The 20477-nt window shown below is 37.3% G+C and overlaps 1 protein-coding gene across 1 annotated transcript in view; it reads right to left on the reverse strand.

The window, feature by feature from the left end:
• The window catches only part of LOC133524556 (serine/arginine repetitive matrix protein 2), a 202417-nt gene that overhangs the window by 37288 nt on the left and 144652 nt on the right, over nucleotides 1–20477 (reverse strand). The window contains exons 4-5 of the mRNA XM_061860642.1: nucleotides 17765–17862; nucleotides 4189–4390 (exon numbers count right to left, since the gene is read on the reverse strand). Coding sequence (XP_061716626.1) covers nucleotides 4189–4390; nucleotides 17765–17862 — 300 coding nt within the window. The remainder of the gene's footprint in view (nucleotides 1–4188; nucleotides 4391–17764; nucleotides 17863–20477) is intronic.

A 20477-nucleotide genomic window follows, 5' to 3' on the forward strand; every position in this document is an offset into this window, starting at 1 on the left:
TAGTTACAGAGATTTTTCAAGTGATTCCTCACTGGCTGAAATACCTCTAACGTTAAATAAGTCTAAATTAAACAAATATTTATAATAAACACACCTTAAAAACCAATAAATGCCCTTACCATGACTCGAACCTGGGTACTCCTGCTCCGACTAGGACACCGTCAAAACACATTGAAATGACTGTGAATGAAATTTACCTCACACCTCAATCACGCACTACTTTTGCAAGGCATGTCTGTTTGTCGCATAAAAGTGGACATTAAAGAGCCTCGTTAGTTGAAGGGGCCATTAGAGCGGAAACGGGCGGCAGTAGTTGGCACGTTGAGGACTCACAACAACGCGCCGTGCCCGACATGAGTTCGGCACGTGGACACCATTGAATTATAATTACTGCGTATAGAACCGGCACAGAGAACCAGTATTTTGCGCCACGAGTTGTTGTTTTGACAACAAACCATCGAAGCGGAGCGTGAATCTCGCGACTTAAACGCGTAAGCGCCATGAATTTTACAGCGCTTATGAACGTTTGGCCGCGTGGTACAGGTTGCAATTACGACAATTTCATTATTTGATATGGGTTCTCTATAGTAATAATAACTCAATGGCAGACACCTGAGGGCCTACCGCGAACCACGTTCGACGTGTTGCCTCTTTGTCGCACTTGTAAATTCGTAAGTAAGTGTAACAGGGAGGCAACACGTCGAACGTGGTTCGCGGTAGGCCCTCTGTACTGGAAAAATACATTAAAAAAAAAAGGTTGTGCAACGGTAGAGGAAAGTTAATCTTTCTGCACGTACAAATATTGAGCCTCGAGCAAGAAAACGAGAGTTAGAGTTTTAAATTATTATTTTGTGCGTAGCGAGAAACTAAAAGACTCAACGTGAATATTAATTTTGGTTTTGTGTGGCATAACATTTTTTTCTTTCCAAGCAATTATAATATCTTATCCTATGTTACTTGTACAAAGGACACAAATTTAATGAGTTACCCCATACATCGTAATAAACCAGCAAGTGGGTTGTAGGAAGTGCCAAAGAATTAGACATTTTGCAAAATAAAAACAAAACAAGTAAACATAAATACACAGTTAAGTATAACGGGTTAGCACTATCTTACATCTTTTCGCGGATTAGCAAAGTAATATTTTGTGCTTTTAATTAAATATACAAAACCTCTATCAAAAGTAATAGCCATAGAAAAAGACTTATGAGCAATAAGCTGTCAATTTGTCATTGTTAAATTCCTGCCAATATGCCATGTTTGACGTACACCTACTTGCCTTCATCCAACTTCGACATTGGCAGAATCATCAACATCTTGATGGAGCCATAACACGAAAAATTTATTGAAGTAGGGTATCCACTCCATGTATCCAGTGGTTATTATTATTAATTTTCACTATATCAGTAACTGTACTTAATTATATGGTAAAATAAATTTCATGAGATCTCGCGTATTGAATTCTATTTAGGTTGGCAATTAATATTTTGAAGTGAAAACTTCTTTAGCGGCGCTGTGCACTTTTTGTGATGGGGAAAACATGTTAAACTCGCGACAGGTCACGTGACCGACAGATTCGTCAGATTGAAAATTCGTAAGACGGGCACGTGACCTGATCGAAAAACTGTTATAATATCATTGAAGCCAGCAGACCGCCGCGCGGTAGAAAGAGAGGGAGATACTTCCTCTCCTACGCTGCGCCGGGTACAACGGGTTGCATTTCGAGAGTGCCGATGCCGGCAGAATATTGTATTTGACCACATAAATGATAGTACTTTTATACTGATAATTAAAGCAATTCGTGCAAAATTATTCTATAACCATTCCAAAATATCAAAAATGCACAACGTTAATATTCAAGTTTTATCAAGTTTTAACTTTTACCGGTTCTCCCGGAGTGCAACTTGTTTTTTTTTTCAACTCCTGATCACCGATTAAATTTTGCCATGTATAAATACTTATATACATAGAATAAATGCTTATACCAAGATTCGAACCCGGAACCTTCTGCTTCGTAGACAGGGTCCGACTATCAGATACGGTTGAAAATTACCCTTATCCATTAATCTAGTAATCAATCTACATTAAGTTGCACTGACAGTTTGGACAGTTATACCAGTATAAACAATACATAAATGCAAAACAAAAGGCCATTCTGAATTGGATTTCATTGTGGTTTCCATCAACGGAAATATGATTCGGATTTCAAAGGATTTATTTGAAAGAGATTTACCACAAACATGTCAGTATGTTTACTATATTTTATTGTCTATTGTTGTGGAAAAATTGAGACATGAAATTCGTTCCTGTCTCAATTGTCAAACGGCAGTTTCATGTCAAGAATATTTTTCTTAAAAAACCTTTAACAAAATGACAATGGTTTCATGATATGCCTAGGAATTACCTGATCTGATGGATTTATAATAAAATTCCTAAACATAACGGGAAATGATCGGACCAAACTGTGTTATAGTTAACATACACATTCATAATAGTTTTCAATGCAGTCTCAGTCACCAAACAATGGTCTAGCCACCGTCTACATCTATGAGCATCGCTTATGACGGTATATGTCTCCGACGACAAGTCCAAAATATCTGTATCCGCTATAGTGCACTCCCACTCACTACAGAAATCCGACAACTCGGTAAAAAACAAACCGCTATGATCAGCCGAAGACACGGTGTCTCCTGAGCTTAAATTTAGTAACTTTATGAAAGACACCGGTATCGTAATCAAGTCCATTTCAGAGATAATCAATAAATTATTTTTATCTGATAAGGCCCTTACGAACGTGTACACTTGTCTTGGGCCTGTTGACCTCACCTGTGTAGTTCAAGAATCGAAGTATTAACATATAAACTCCTGAGGTATTCATATTTTGACGTCCTGTCTGGCCTAATGGGTAGACCCTGCCTATGAAACCGATGGTCCCGGGTTCAAATCCTGGTAAGGGCATTTATTCGTGTGATGAGCATGGATATTTGTTCCTGAGTCATGGGTGTTTTCTATGTATTTAAGTATTTATAAATATTTGTATATTATATATATCGTTGTCTAAGTACCCTCAATACAAGCCTTATTGAGCTTACTGTAGGACTTAGTAAATTTGTGTAATAATGTCCTATAATATTTATTTATTATTATTATTATTTATTGATTTATTTTTAAAAGGACAGTTTTCACAATTTGTGTCTTCAATTCGGTATAGAATTAGCTTAGACGAGAATTAGCTTTACAACCTTTTATTTAACTTGCAACGATTGTTTGTAATGTTTATTCGGGTCACATCTTGCATGCTTATTTAGACCCACTCTCCATTATTGGATAGAACTGAAACTTTACACGCATATGTAAATTGGGTAACAATCCAATATTATTGTACCATCGAGCTGATCTGAGGATGGAAACAGGAGGTGGCCATAGAAATTAATGATTAAACAACGCGAGAGAATGGTGTTTCGGTTTGTTAGAAAAAAAAACAGTCTGCGATAAAATCTCGTCTCAAATTTTTTTTTTTTGAGAAAATCTTATTTATTCTTTTTTTAAACTGTACATTTTTTATTTTTGGGATGAGTCCCAATACCAAATATCAATCGAAATAATATACATTTATTTAAATAACAATTAAAATACATCCAATCAATGACAGTTATTTTACGCAATGAAATCAAATACTGAAATTTAAATTCATTTTGCGAAATCGAAGGCGAATAATCCAATTTATGCCACAAATCAACATTTCTCTGAAATGGACATTGTAATACGAATAATGTGTTTCATTAAATTGCGTTTTGAGAGTGAAAAGTATGCGTAATCTGGGTTTGACAGATTATCGACTAATCGACGATGTAACAATTTTATTGTTATTTTGGTACAGGTAAAAGCGATTAATAACTTATTCGAATCCTGGTAAGGACATTTATTGGTGTGTTTATCGTAAATATATGTTCCATATTTATGGTTGTTTTCTATGTACATATACTATCTATCTACTCTCTGCCAATAGCTGGCATAGTTATACAGGTTCTTATTTATTTACGTTACAGATTGTTTTTTTATTCCCCTGCAAAATTTACGGGGTGTATACATAGGTAGGACATACTGAGTAACTTTTACTATGAGACCAACATCGATATCGTTATCCCGATTCCATTTTTAACCAAGGAACAAGGGCATAAAACTTACTTGGTTAGAGTTGAGTCTGCTAGTCGACCACCTGCCGAAGCTGGTGGTGTGCGGGGACAGCTGCGGGGGCGGAGGGGCGGAGGCCCCAAGACTGCCCAAAGAAGTGGTCTTCGAGCTGAGGCCGCTCCAGCGCGCGCTGGACGCGTCAGACAGCCGCTTGCGCAGCAGGAAGCCCTCGCGGGGCGCCGGGGCATTCTTGTACCTGGAAATAGTTTTGAGTTAAGATTTTCTTCAGGGCCGTAGGAGGGTCTTCTTCTGATGTATAGCCAGCTGCATAATTGCATAGACACATTATAAATTAACAGACACAACATATTTAACCATACAGACATCCAATTTTGCGACCGGGGCGACAGTTTTAGAGATTGAAAGAAACTACTTATTTTAATTAGGTTATGAAACTTATGAATTTTACGGACTAAGCTTTTTTTTTCAAAAATTCCATTTTTGATGCAAAATTTAGTTTTATTCTAAATTTTTTACTTTACTTCTATATTTGTAAGATTTTGTCTTCGATAAGTAGTAGTAGTAGTAGTAGAAAAACTTTTTTTTTGTACAAATAGAAACATAAACCAGGAAAGGACGCAAAGGCGAACTTATCCCTTTCAGGGATCTCTTCCAGTTAACCTTTGAGCAATTGAGGAAGAATTGGAGTAAGACTTTTAGTTACTTTGTTTTGTCTCAGTTCCAATGGCTTCCTTGGTCTTCATCAACTAAATATCACCACAATATTCTATTCAACCCGGTCTAACATAAGTGTGCCAAATTTCAATTCAATCAGATACCAAAAGTGGTCAAAAATAATAAGTGGTAATAATAATTAATGCAAGTCAATAGCTATGTCTAATTGAAGTCACATAGTGGCCGCGACGCAGCCAAAAAGGCGTTTTGCATTAAGTTATTATATAGAAAAGTTCATAAGAATTGGCAATATCTCTAAAACAATACCGATTTCAGAAAATTTAGTTGGTCATTTTAGTCTATAAATGCGGTCAATAATACTTTACGGGTCGGCTCACCAATTTGTCTGGTTCTACAAGCCCATGGTGTACAAGCTTGTGAAAAACTAACAAAAATTTAATTCTATCGCTCAAAATTGTTGTTAGCATTCTTATATGATTATAATTGCCTTCATTTCGCTACACAAAAAATATACTAGTTCACTTTTAAAGAGCTACGTTTAATTTGAAATAGTAAATTGTCCTGATACAGGTATTATTAGATTGCAACGCCCATTTCGATAATTCCACTAGACTAGACCGTAATGGATGGTTGCAGTTAGTTAGTAAAATACTCGATGCATCGGCGAAACAATGCATTTCTACAATAGACATGCAAAAAGGGCGATGACCCTTTTTAAAGGATTTCGCATTGCATGCAACCATCAGCGTAAGGCCTGAGTGGACGCTCGAAGCGGAGCGTTTGTCGAGGCGTGCAGCGTGGCGTCGGGCTCACAAGAGATTCGAGCAGCGTGCACTAAAGCCGCTCCTATACGTTTGCATTTGTTTAACATGCACGCCGCACGCCCGGCCCGCTGCACGCCCAACTAGAGCGTCCACTCAGGCCTTACACTTATTGTTGCGCTTATCGCGCGAGACATGATACAGCGTACGTCACTTTCAGACACCGCGGTTTAAGGTGTCGTAGCAGAGAGCGGAGTTTTTGAAAAATCGTACCGCTTTTTTAGATCCTTGACGATTTTCTCTAGGGACTTCAGCGATTCGGATCCTGATTATTTGAGTTTCACTCGATAGAAAAAAACACGAACATAGGTCTAAAACGCACTTTAAATATTTATACACAAAAGCTAAATATATGAAAATTGCTTCTAAATTTGCGCAATTTTATTTTTGAGGGATATAGTGATCGCTGCACTTTTTTCTTTTTTTTTTAAACTTATAATACTACAACAAATTAAAATTCAAAAAAATGTTATCCGCGATCCCGACCATCTTGCTCACGCTTACACTCAACGAGAGTGAGACAGATTATAGAGAGCTAACAATAACTCAGTGTATGTAGCTGTACATAATTCGGCATTAAAATAATTGTGTGATCTTTTTACGAAACTCGCTTTCATCTCGTTTTTAAGCCCACTCGTATTTTAATGCTTTTCATTATATATCAGTCACATAAACTGCTTGTCACATTTATTCTGGCCCGTTGAACATCGATTCTGTTAGCGAATAAAATGCCCAGGATAGTGTGAATGCACACCGCCTTTGTAATAGGATTAAGAGGTTCGCAATTATTGTTATCTATGTCCATTGTGTTGTACACGGTTATATATAGACGGTCAAACAATTTCGTCAGTAGAAAAAGGCGCGAAATTCAAATTTTTCAATCATTTACATTATTTTGCTTTCATAAGCAACAGTTATAAATTTACGAGTATATAAGCGTTTTTCAATAAAAAGATATGACAAGCTTTTTTACCTTTATTGGTTCCGAGTTAGTGCCGCTACAAGTAATTGAGTTATTATTACTATAGAGAAGCCATACCAAACAATGAAATTGTCGCAATCGTAAGCTGTACCACGCGACCAAAACACCGTAAGCGCCGTAAAATTCATGGCGCTTACGCGTTTAGGTCGCGAGATTCACGCTTCACGCGGAGCGTGCATCTCGCGACCTAAACGCGTAAGCGCCATGAATTTTCAACGTTTCGTTCATGAATTTTAACGTTTTGGTCGCATGGTATAGGTTGCTTTTGCGCTTGGTATGGCTTCTCTATAGTAATAATAACTGAATGTAAATGACCTAACTTAAGACCTAGACGACAAATTAAGAAGATAGGTAAGAAACTTGCAATTTGCATGCACCAATTACCTAAATATATATAACTTATATAAGGTAAAAACTTTGTAATAAAGGAAACCGGGTAAGAGGATATCGGAAATCTGCTCGAGGTAATATCGAGTTTTCATCTCTAGACTGAAAATCCCTAGCCTCGATCTAATTCAAGCCCTGCCGCGCAATATCCAGGGGTTTATTAATATCTAGATTCACTTGCATTGGGTGTAATTTGATATTTATTCGATTCTATAAATCTAGGTAAATGTACTGCGAGAAGGTATTAATTTGGGGGACTTTAGAAAACACTGTGATAGTTTTAAGGACATTTCGGTTATTACATATTTTTTTAGCATTATAAAGAACTTTACAGAAATAACTAACTATTGTGGCGCAGTGATCAAAAGAGGGTCTTGACCTCCAAAACGAGAGAACGCCACCTGTCCCGATCCTGTGCCACTTCCTGCCAGTTATCGGCTTTGAGTTGGCACAGATCCGCCTGTACACTGTCGCTCCAGCGGTATCTGGGCCGACCCACTGGACGGCGACCAGTCGGTCGTCCCAAATAAAGCTCTCTTAACACCCCGATCCTCACCCATCCTCAGTAAATACAGATATAAGCATTATTATTTTCATGGGGCACTTCATGAGGTATATTAATTAATAACAAAATATAACAGTCCGTTAGCAATAGAAAGAAGGCAAGCGATTATAACGCGTCTTTTTATTGATATGATAACCACTTTTGAAAAATAAGTCACGGCAAATATGTAACAATTATAAATCATATACGATCATTTACATTCGTTTGCTTTCATAAGTAATAGTTACTGATTTTTCAATAGCGTTTTTCAATAAAAAGACATGTAAAGATTGTTTACCCTAATGCTTAAAAAACGTACGGTACTCATTATTTATATAAGAAAAAAATTACCGCATAAGGTGCTTGCTATTAAATCTCATTCTCACTTCAGCATAGTTTTTTCTTATCCAAAAAAACATAGTTACGGCTATGAGCAGCTGGGTAGGTAAACATTATGCGTGTTTGCAGTTTAGTACGATTAACACTAATTAACGACCCTAACCTTAATTAACCTTAACCTATATTTTACCTACGTAAGGTTAAAGTATAAAATAAAATTATTAAAAAAAAAGGTAATAAAAGCAACATTATTAGTATTACTAGCTAGAAATATACCAATAAAAACATGCCGCGTTTACACTGTGATATGTATATATTTTCACAGGAAAAATAAAGAAACTTTAATTCTTGAAATGAAAAGTTTATAAAATGAGTTCGATGCAGTATTACCCAGAAAAAATAGACTGCAAGAATTTCTTACTAAGTAGAAATGTGGTAAGGTAAAAACCAAGAAAAGTCCTGAATAAGCTACTTGCCACTTATCTGACGAATAAAATCATCGTCGACGTTTCACAATCTTCAAATAAGCTTAACTGGTAGATAAGTAAATACTTTTACGACTTAAGTTATTTGTATTACTTTTATTTTATATAACGTCGGGTCTGGCCTAGTGGTTACTTGGCTAGTGACCCTGCCTACGGAGCCGATGGTCCTGAGTTCGAATCCCGGTAAGGGCACGTATTTGTGTGATGAGCACAGATATTTGTTCCTGAGTCATAGATGTTTTCTATGTATTTAAGTATTTATATATTATAAATACATATAGTTGTCTGAGTACCCAAAATACAAGCCTTCTTGAGACCGTGGGACTTAGTCAATTCGTGTAAAAATGTCCCTATATATTTTTTTTTATCTGGCAATTAATTTATTGGTTAATCAGCTATCCAATACTTTCCTCATACTTTGTGAAACAGGCACTAAATAAAAAATCTTCACTAGATCTAAATATAACAATAAATCTGGTCCTTCGACCCGGATACACATCTAATCCCATATCCATACCACAGGGCCGACCGTGAACCACGTTCGACATGCTGCTTCCGTCACACTTATGTACGAAATTACGAGTGTGACAAAGAGGCAACACGTCGAACGTGGTTCGTGGTAGGCCCTCAGCTTCTCACGACTCAATTGATATTAAGTGGAGTAATTGCATCGGCCAGCGATGCAACCTCACCAATTGACCTGCTGATACAACGTCGACCTTGTGTCAAAGACAGAAAGTATAGTTTAGAGCGGCCGTGGTCGCTTTGAACGGGCCACAATGTACATGAATGGGATAGGGGTTTGCAGACATATATCTTGGTAGTAATCGTAACGGTTGACCATCGGTGGACCTTAAGGATTCAGGAGCTGAGATTTAAATATTTCAGGTGAATATATCTGTTTCGCTAACGGAATCGGCTCCTCAAACTAGTGCGAAAAGGACAATGCCAGGTTAGGCAAACAATCCTGCATAAAAATCTCAAAAAACGATGTTTCATACTCGAGTGTTTCCTCCTCCAAAACTTAACCAAATGTAACGACATTTTGAGATCTAAATGGCAATGATCTGAGTCGGACTGTTTTGATTTTTATGACAGTTATGAATACCATGCTTCTCTGCGGCCTAGTAAATTAGGCCGTTATTACGAATATTTGAAGTGCACTAGCGCCTTAAGAACCAAATATATCAAAAAAGAAGGATAACAGTCCGACACAGATCTTAATAATAATAAACTGTGTTGAAAAAATCATTGATCTAGCTTCAAAAACTACGGGGGAAACAGTCGAGTACATGTGTATGGAGAAAAGACCACTCGTGTTGCCTCTTAATGTCACAGAAATAAGGATTAAGTACAAATTGTTTAGTTTAAGTGTGGACGAAGGTACTAACACTGTGAAATAACTGATAATGGTACAAACATTGAGTATGTATTAGCTATTGCTAGTCTTTTTATTTAAGGAATACGATTTTGGATTAATACTAATTACTCATTAAGCTTAATTATTAAAATGAGTTTTAAAGGCATGCAAGGTGAGTAATGGAAGAATGGTTCAGTGCAGGAAATAAGAGTATTTTTTATATACGGTGTTTTTTAAACTCCGTGAACTTCGGAGTATGGCTACGTACTTTTTATAAAAGTAAATGGCATAGATTTTTTTAATTTTTCGCAAAAAGTAATTTATGTACACAGTTACAATAGTGACATAATCAAGCTTTTCAATCTCGTATCTTACCTAGGCAACTCAGCAAGCTTCAACTCTTAGACACGGTACTCGACTGAAAAGACCCTGACTGACTGACCCTTTATTATATCACGATAGTATATTATTTTACTACTCGTCGACTGTAATGGTTGTATTAAGATTTCGTATACCAAACTATACTTACGTACTTTTGTATGTATGGGCTCCTAACTCAACTTTAAGATTCACTTCAATACGCTGTAGACAACTCTAAAAAAAAATACCAATCACGTGCCGCCGCGCTCCCATAGAAAAGACTAAACAGGTGCGGGGCGCCGGGCTCGGGGTCGTTTATGAATAAAATACCATCAGGAACTTGACCGTCCCTATGTAATGACACTAATAATGATGCGTGGACTACACAACGCATATATCTGTGGGCTGTGAAATATTTAAAGGATAATAGCAGGTTACCCATGCAGCCATTAGAGGGCGTTAGTGACGTGACGTTACTTTAAAACGCTAGTAGGTGTGAATTCATTTGATTGTTGTTGACACGCTTTTATCCCACTAATAAAGTTACATTAAGGGCCTGTTTCACAATGTCCAAGTAAAGCCCTGAATAAGCTAAATGCCACTTATCTGACGAATAAATTCATCGTTGGCTTTCACGATCTTCAAATAAGCTTAACTGGTAGATAAAGTGCTAAGTTTTATTTTATAGTTCATTTCTGTGGCCCTAGTGAAAAAGGGTACAAGTCTCTGGCAGTTTAGGTGTATAAGGGCATAAGTGTTACGTGGAACTTACACCCCTTTACACCTGCGCTGCCAGAGACTTGTACCCTTTTTCACTAGGGCCACAGATTTATTTCTTAACAAAGATGTGCTGAAGCGTCACATGCTGAGATGTGACATTGAACCATCGCACTGGGAAACTTCGGCACGAGATCGGCCGAAGTGGAGGCATACAGTGAGTACAAATTAAAAGTGCAAGCCTTTGAAGAGCAGAGGCGAGTGGAACTCGATGCGAAGCGTGACGAGTTAAAGGCCCGACCACCTGCGGTCATAAGCTACAATGAGGGGTGCTGACTTGCGGTGAGTGTGGCCGTACATTTACTGCGAAAATAGGCTACGTCAGCCACCTGAGAGCTCATGATCGTCGCTCTCACTAGCCAGTACAAAATCAGTCGCCGAATCCGAAACCGGCTAGGACGGATGATGATGATGATCCAATACTTTATTTGGATATTGTGAATCAGGCCGTTAAACAAATTTTTCTCAAACTTGCAATGGAATGTTGACATTAAACTTACTTCAAATTAGGTCCGGAAATGGGTTTAGGACGGAATGGGTTAGGTTTTTAGCTGTATAAACCTACGAATAAAACAAATTAACTACATCTATTATTTAATTGCAAGTATGAGAAAAGCACTATACAAATTTCGGCGAGAAACGGGGTTGCCGGCTGCGCATCCCTACCAGCCTCGCTAAGCTCGGCCGCCTATATCTACTTGGCCTGTAACCCTTGGTTTCCCGGCCTCTATAATATTGTACTATTACGCTTTAACTCACGTCATTTCGGAGAACCCAGGTCTCCATTTTCTAGCATTAAAAACCCACTGATTATTACATCAATATTCGTCCGCCGGATGGTATCGGCCCTTCGAGCAACACCGGCTTCCGACACGTCGGAAGGGAGGAGCCCAAGCGATATCTCACCGTATAAACCGTTCTGCCATTTTTTGCGGAGGGAAACGTGCACACAGTCTCACTTCTCACTCACTACATACAAAATCCAATATGTAATGACGACACAAATACATAGAAAATGACACACGTCAAAGACAAATCTTGCACACCTCGATGTCTTTTTGTATACGGGCGAGTCACAACATGCACCGCCATAGGTACAGTCGTACCTATACTTCGGCAGAGGGGAGGGGCGTTGCTCGAAGTATCGGCCAGTCAGCTAGAACAAAACTTGACAGTTCCGAACAACTGACAGGCCCATACCGTCCGGCAGTCCGCCGTACAATTAATCAGTTAATTTTACACACATGCTTCTGCACATGCTAAATTCGACGCAGAGTTAGTTTAGATGGACTTGAATAGCATAGCACAAAGCGGCGGCAAAAATAGCAAGTCGCATTGCATTTACATATATAGTATACAGTGTGTTTTTGATCGAATACAATAACTTCAAGAAAACGGAAATGTGGTCGCCCTAACTTGGCGCCGTTCCGTGGAGCAAGAGTTGGATGTTTGGGGATGGGGTGGGAGGAGGTTACCCAAGCTGCCCAGGACCGGAGTCAGTGGAAGAAAATGGTTCGAGCCCTACACCCCAGCAGGGGGTAACAGGATGGAAAGAAGAAGACAATAACTTCAGACTAATTTGTTTTTAAACTTGCCATTTTTTAAGATAAGGCGTCTTCCAAATTTTTGTCCTTTTAATATTAAAAGAAAATGTAGAAAAATTCATCATTGCCGGCAAGACTCGAACTTACGACCATTCGGAACACCAGTACGATCGCTAGTACCAACTGGCATCGTGGTACAGAATAAGTAATACTATTATCATACTCATGGTAACGATATAGGCGTCGGTGAAATATCAAAAATACTCATTTTTAGGGTTCCGTACCCAAAGGGTAAAACGGGACCCTATTACTAAGACTCCGCTGTCCGTCCGTCTGTCCATCTGGCATCAGGGCTGTCTCATGAACCGTGATAGCTAGACAGTTGAAATTTTCACAGTCATTTTCACATTGTATATCTGTTGCCACTATGACAACAAATACTAAAAAGTACGGTCGCAGTTGTCTGGTTTTTTTTCATTAATGTTTTATAATGGGCGCCGTTAATATAGGTTATAATAGTACAATAGCGTTGCATATAATGATATAACTGCACTGTTATGTGATACTCAACGCATCCTTGTGCGGTGAGCTCGGTGGCGACGTAATTCGATTATACACCGTGCGCCTGGGCGCCCGACACGTTTATGTATATTCCTGACTAGCTATATGCTAATGGAGTTATTCATAAACGCCTTTCAAGTCTAACAAGCACTTGATAATCGTTCATTTTGAAATTTGTGTGGGTTTTGGACCCGGGTACGTCCTTAAACTACGTCCAAAAGAGAGGTAAGGGTATTGTGAATATCATCTCGCTTTGTGTGGCAGGGCACAGCACAGTCAATGTCATTCCAGATCTAGAGCAAAACCCAACTGGGGAAGTACGTCCGCCTTACAGAAAACCGCAGCCAAATAACACTAGACCCTACTCATAGTGTTGTGTTCTTGCCGGTGAGTAAGGTTGCCAGAATTACCGACTGACGTAGTATCAAAAAAAAGTGTTAGAAAGGGACAAAATTTGAGAGATTTGCTTTTTTAGGGTTCCGTATCCAAAGGGTCCAACGGGACCCTATTACTGAGACTTCGCTGTCCGTCCGTCCGTCCGTCTGTCACCAGGCTGTATCTCAAGAACCGTGATAGCTAGACAGTTAAAATTTTCACAGATGATGTATTTCTGTTGCCGCTATAGGTACCAACAAATACTAAAAACGGAATAAAATAAATATTTAAGGGGACTCCAATACAACAAACATAATTTTTTTGCCTTTTTTATAAATAATGGTACGGAACCCTTCGTGCGCGAGCCCGACTCGCACTTGCCCGGTTTCATAAATAAAGGGGATAGTGTGTTGTGGGATGGATTCAAAAGCGACAATTATGTTAGTTTATGGCAAAAATTATCACTTTCTCGGGACATCATCATATTAAACATATCAATAGTGAAATTATCAATGTGTTCCATAGGGTACAATACCATAATCTATCACGTTTGTATTATTTTTAGGCCTTGTTTCAAAATGTCCAAGTAATGTCCTGAATAAGCTACTTGTCACTTATCTGACGAATAAAGTCATCGTTGGCGTTTCACAATCTTTAAATAAGCTTCACTGATAAATAAAGTGCTAAGTTTTGTAGAAAATTTATCTCTCAGTTAATTTATTTGTCAATTAGCGTTCCAATACTTTAAGAGAGAGGTTTCGAAACGATGCCGTGATACCTTTGGTCTTTGATCTATTAGATGGCGCCACTTTTTGATATTCAACAAATTCAACACATATCAGTGATAATAAGGATCAAAGTCAAATGGCGTTCTAAAAGTTTTAATCATGTGTCGAAAGATGGCAGTAAATTTACTGTGGCTACAAAGTTTCCTTTGACAATCCATCTCTATTTAAAATTCTCTGTCTGTACCGACAACTTCTAGACTCGGCTGAAGGAAGTTAAATTAGAGACGGGATATGGAAATCGCCGGATACCTAGGAACGCTACGAAGTGCAAACGGACAGCCTAGATCCTAAAGTGTTCAAGGATAACATCTGCAAAATCCGGGATGTGTAAATAACGGACATAGTTTAGCACAGGAATCGGGATCCATCCGGATCCTTAAAACTGTCGTTGGAACATGCAAGGTGGCCCATTTAGATCGGTCAATATGAGAAACTCTGAAACTATAGTAACATATCTACGATCTGTTCCTGGGAACCATGTCATCGATTTTAATAACAAGAAAAACTGCATTCGTACATTAAGAAAAAACCTGTACTGTAGCTCGGGAATCGAACCCGGACGTTTTGAAAACGAAAACTATTTCTATTTAGATATGGATTGTGTATGTCTTAAGCAGTAAATTTTACTATGAAACATATCTAAAACGAATAAAATGCATTGTTTTCATATTCTTTAGCTTTTGTGCATAAATTGTTACAATTTTTTAAAGTGCGTTTTAGTCCTTAGGGTTTTTTCTAGGAGCGAGTCAGAAAATCAGTATTCGATTCGATGAAGCCCCTAGAGAAAGGCTTAAGATGCTAACATTTTTGGCAACTGTATTGTGATGTGCAGCCGAAAAAGCGGTATGATTTTTCAAAAACATTACACCTTAAGAAGGAAGAATAGCTTTGCGATCCTAGCTATTCTATGAAATTCCATTTCGGGAGAAAATGTTTTCCACTGACTAAATCTTAACAAATCACTTTGATTTTGATGTCGATCGCTTCAGCATAATATATTTTAGGTTAAAAGGTTTCACTTTAAATATATATGTATATTATTGTTTTGCTAATTTGAAATAAAAAAAGGAAAACCTATAATATATTGAATTGAATTGTTAAACCTAGTTTTCCATTGTGTCAATAACATTAAAAAATCATGGAGAAAAGAAAATATTTAGAAATGGAAAAACTTTTCTCTTTTTGTAAGGACGAGGTATGTGAATTATCTTAATTCGCGTATTTTAGTCTCTTCTTACTTTCTATGCATATATGCATCTCTCTCGTACTCGCATATAAGTGCGAGCGAGATGTATAGAAAGTAAATTACGTTTTCGATAGCGTATATGTCAGTTTTGACACAGTAACTAATGGTACGAGTATATGTCAGTTTTGACACAGTGACTCATGGTACGAGTATATGTCAGTTTTGACACAGTGACTCATGGTACGAGTATATGTCAGTTTTGATACAGTGACTCATGGTACGAGTATATGTCAGTTTTGACACAGTGACTCATGGTACGAGTATATGTCAGTTTTGACACTGACTCATGGTACAAGTATATGTCAGTTTTGACAGAGTGACTCATGATACGAGTATATGTCAGTTTTGACACAGTGACAAATGGTACGAGTATATGTCAGTTTTGACACAGTTACTCGTGGTACGAGTATATGTCAGTTTTGACACAGTGACTCATGGTACGAGTATATGTCAGTTTTGACACAGTGACTCATGGTACGAGTATATGTCAGTTTTGACACAATGACTCATGGAACGAGTATAGGCCTCTATTGTCAAGCACAAACAGTGTATGAATAGGGGAATGGGGGGGAATGTTTTACAATGTCCAAGTAAAGTCCTGAATAAGCTACTTGCCACTTATCTGACGAATAAAGTCATCATTGACGTTTCACAATCTTCAAATACGCTTAACTGATAGATCAAGTGCTAAGTTTTATCTGACAGTTAATTTATTTGTTAAATAGCTATCCGATACGTTACTTGGACATTGTGAAACAGGTTTTTTATGAGAAAATTTTGTAGGATTAATTGTATTTTACTCCGTGAGAGTTCTTGGCGTTTAAAGCTATGCAATCACTGAATGAAATCCGATACATGTACATATAATTCGCTGAGGCATTATGATAGGAGTTCCACACCCGTGCGGCGTTCTGAGGATTTAAGGGGTCGTTATTATTTTAATAGTTATTTGTTTTACAAGGTAGCAAATTTGTTGTTTAACTGCTCGTGCTAATATTAATACCCGAGCGAGCGAAAGATCCCAAAATTGAACCACAAGCGTAGCGGAATCTTGAGCGTTGCGAGGGTTTCAAGGGTTAAACAAATTTTGCCCCCGAGTGAAACACAATTTTTTTCACCACACCAACCGACTTTTTAACAGTAAGATATCAAATAAAATCTCATTCAAATGAGAGTCATTAAACATTAAAAGTCAATACTACCAGTAAAGGAAACAACTCAAAATTTGCATCAGATTACTTTGTGAATAAAATGCAACTTACTCATCAGTTTTTGAACAATCAAAAGAGCCTTTACCAGCTGGTGTGGTGAGAAATATATTACAGTATTGCTTATTTTATATCGCAGCCACTAAAAGAAAACGGGTGCAAGATTTTTTTAAAATTAATGGCACAAAAGCAGGAACCCCTGTAAAATAAACGACAGCGTCAGATTTCCGATTTGAAAAAAAGAAATCTGATTACGGAATCATAGAGATTTGAAGTCGATATTCTGCCGCTGGACAATCTGAACAGTGCGTCTAAGACATATATCAAAGATATTATTAATGATAAAATTTGCTGAGTCATGTATAGTACTTTATTCATTGGAAACAAGAAGACAAATGCACAATAACAGAATGTAAAAAATAACATAAATACATAAATCAACAATAGAATTCAAAAATATAAAAAAGTATAAAATGTAAACAATTTCCAAAAAGGTGTGTCGCCCACAGATATATATAACTCCGTATAAGATATTTAAAAAAAAATATATGATTTTTTTTTCTAAATATGAACAAAAATTCATGTTCGAAAAGATAGCGATATACCTTTGGCCTATTCTCGAGTAGATGGCGACATCGTTTGATATTTAACAGATATCAGTGAAAGAACATGGGTCAAATAGCCATATCTTCTTCTTCCTCGCGTTGTCCCGGCATTTGCCACGGCTCATGGGAGCCTGGGGTCCGCGTGACAACTAATCCCAAGATTTGGCGTAGGCACTAGTTTTTGCGAAAGCGACTGCCATCTGACCTTCCAACCCAGAGGGTAAACTAGGCCTTGTTGGGATTAGTCCGGTTTCCTCACGATGTTTTCCTTCACCGAAAAGCGACTGGTAAATATCAAATGATATTTCGTACATAAGTTCCGAAAAACTCATCGGTACGAGCCGGGGTTTGAACCCGCGACCTCCGGATTGCAAGTCGCACGTTCTTACCGCTAGGCCACCAGCGCTTAGTCAAATAGCCAAGGGTCAAATACCCATATTATGTCATTATAAAAGTTTTAGTCCTGTGTCGAAAGATGCCAGTAAAAGTTAACTAGAAAATTTACTTTAACAATACGCCTCTATACTAATTTCTCATTATTTATATACTCACCATTCTGGCACATTGAGCTTCTGCAGCGACCTCTGGACTCGCAGTTCGTGCTCCGATAGAACGCGGTCCGAATTCTTCTGCAGTTCGTTCTCTGGGGGCTGCAACAAGGACGGAATATTTTAGATTATGTATCTGTACATCTCTTAATATCATTTATTTAATAGTAGTATTGTTATTTTAAATACAGCGTAAACAGTCAGCTATAATTTCTTAAGCGAAGAATTAAGAAAGAAGAATTTCGCACTTAAGGTGGTTCTATACAAAAAAACAATTGCGTTACATTAAGTCATTACGCATTTTTTTCGTGTCAAATTCGAACCACCTTAAGAAAATAATTTACAACTTTGCAAAGATATTTATTTTTTATTGTATGCTACATTTACTTTTGCTGTTTTTATTTTTATTTGGACATTTTAATATTATTTCTACACAGAATCAAGATCGACTTTTAAAAGGAGTAAAAAAAGTGTCGCTAGTATTTTATTTCCATTCCGTTACCATTTTTCATAGGTTTTGTATGACGGTAAAGGATTATAAAGATCCAAATATGTATGGAAATTTTGGGACAATTACGTATCGAAAGCTAGTGATTCTGACTAGGAATAATATAAATATTGCCAAAAAAAAAAAGTAATGTACACTAAATAAAATGTTCCAAAAATATATATCGTACGCTCTCGTAGCTCAACAAATATGGTTGTAGATATATTTGCGCACTCAGGTCCGTAAGATATTATTGTAGCTGACTGTAATTATATACACCGTGGGCCAGTTAAACCTGACATATTTTAACCACGCATTCCTGAGGTCATAAGGAGCAAAATAAGTTATATGAGTTTTGTCCAAATTCGCCTAATATTTTTTTTTGCTGAATAATAACAATAATTCAGCCTATATACGTCCCACTGCTGGGCACAGGTCTCCTCTCATGCGCGAGAGGGCTCGGGCTATAGCCCTCACGCTAGCTGAATAAAAGTTTTTTTTTGCGTTTTATGCACACGCCCGTTTTTATTTTTACTTCTTGGTGAAAAAAAAAACATTATAGCGTATAAGTACTTATTGTTTTCATTTACAGATAAAAGTTGCGAGTTTAGTTTAAATCTTTAATGTTTGTCAGTAGGTATGTCCAAACCAAGTCATATAGTGACAGCGTCACAGCTAAAAAGGTGTTTTACTCAGTCAAAACAGATACAAATTTAAAAAAAAATGACATTACCTTTAAAACAAAATCGATTTCAGGAAACTTTGTATGATATTTTAGTATCTAAATACAGTCAAGAATATACCTTTAAAATCTGTCGGGTTTAATTGGTCCACGGTGTATATAGGGTAACTTTTTAATGGTACACATTATGAGTATTTGCGATTCGATTAAATAATATATAATAACGAAAACCTCAAATCATAAGCCTATGACTATGGGACTGTAAATAACCTCCTCTTTAGTTAGGTTTTTTACCTAAGTATATACTTTTCAGGGCCACCATAATTACCTGTACACATTCATCTCACAAATTTACATTTGTTTAATACTCGTAGTGTTAGTAAAACGAATTAACAAAAAAGTATTTAAAACCGACACAATGGCGATATCAAAATACTACAAAATAAATAATTGTCCAATGCAATTCGTAAAAACGCCCGAGGGTTTTGCCAGTTTCGCCTATTGACATATTCCAAATTTTTTTTTTTATTTTCAGTCTGTGGCTCCAGGGAACACAAACATTTTCTGACGGCTGAATATTACCATTTTAATGGCGATCGCTTTCCATTTCTCTTTGTGGTTTTGAGTTGGTGCGGCTCGATTGAGTTCCATTTTTAGTCGTTCGATTTGAAGCTTTTTTGCAGGTAGTAGCACGTGCGGTTTGACTTTTAACAATAGACAAAGGATTAGCCTCTCGGGGCGAGCTACAAATCTAACGACCAATGTAAAAAAACTGAGTATCTTAACCGATTAATCATTTATTAACGATATAGATAAATCATATTTATTATTTATTTTTATCTAATCTTTATTGCACATTGGAAAACACTATGTACAAGGACTTAATGACATAAGGCATTCTCTACCAGTTAACCCTTAGGCAAAGCAGATAAGTTGTAGGCGGTGCGAAAATAAGGGGTATAGATGATACAATCAGGTACGTAGATCATAAGAAATATACAAACATACATATATATAAATAGTTTTTTTAATTTATTTAATTCTAAGAAGAATACAGAAGTAATCATAAGCACTTATTAGACAAACTAATTATATGGAATAACTCTGGTGAAAATTAGTTCATTATATTAAATATATCGTTATTATGTGTGTGCGCCTTAGCTTTTAGTTTTTACTAGTACAATATTGCATATCCTCGAGAAATTTCAACTGATGTCGCCGTACACCGGGAGGTTTAGTGGTGTGCAGTACCTCTAGTGTAAATTTAGTCGATAGAGAAACGTGACGTACGCGTTTGCGTTAAGTCTCATTTTGTATGGGTTTTTGAACAGCGCGCCAAGCGGGACGTTTTGGAAAGTCAAAAATCTCATACAAAATGACACTTAACGCAAACGCGTACGTCACGTTTCGCTGTCGAAAATATTTACACTAGGGGTACAGAAGACGCTGTTTTGATCCCAGCACTATTCGATCACTATTTTTCTTTTTATAGGACACCTATATCAGTTTATGATATGGATGAATACGTGCGGGAAACAAAAAAATAGC

The sequence above is a fragment of the Cydia pomonella genome, chromosome 1 (genome assembly GCF_033807575.1).
Source record: "Cydia pomonella isolate Wapato2018A chromosome 1, ilCydPomo1, whole genome shotgun sequence".
Lineage (NCBI taxonomy): Eukaryota > Metazoa > Arthropoda > Insecta > Lepidoptera > Tortricidae > Cydia > Cydia pomonella.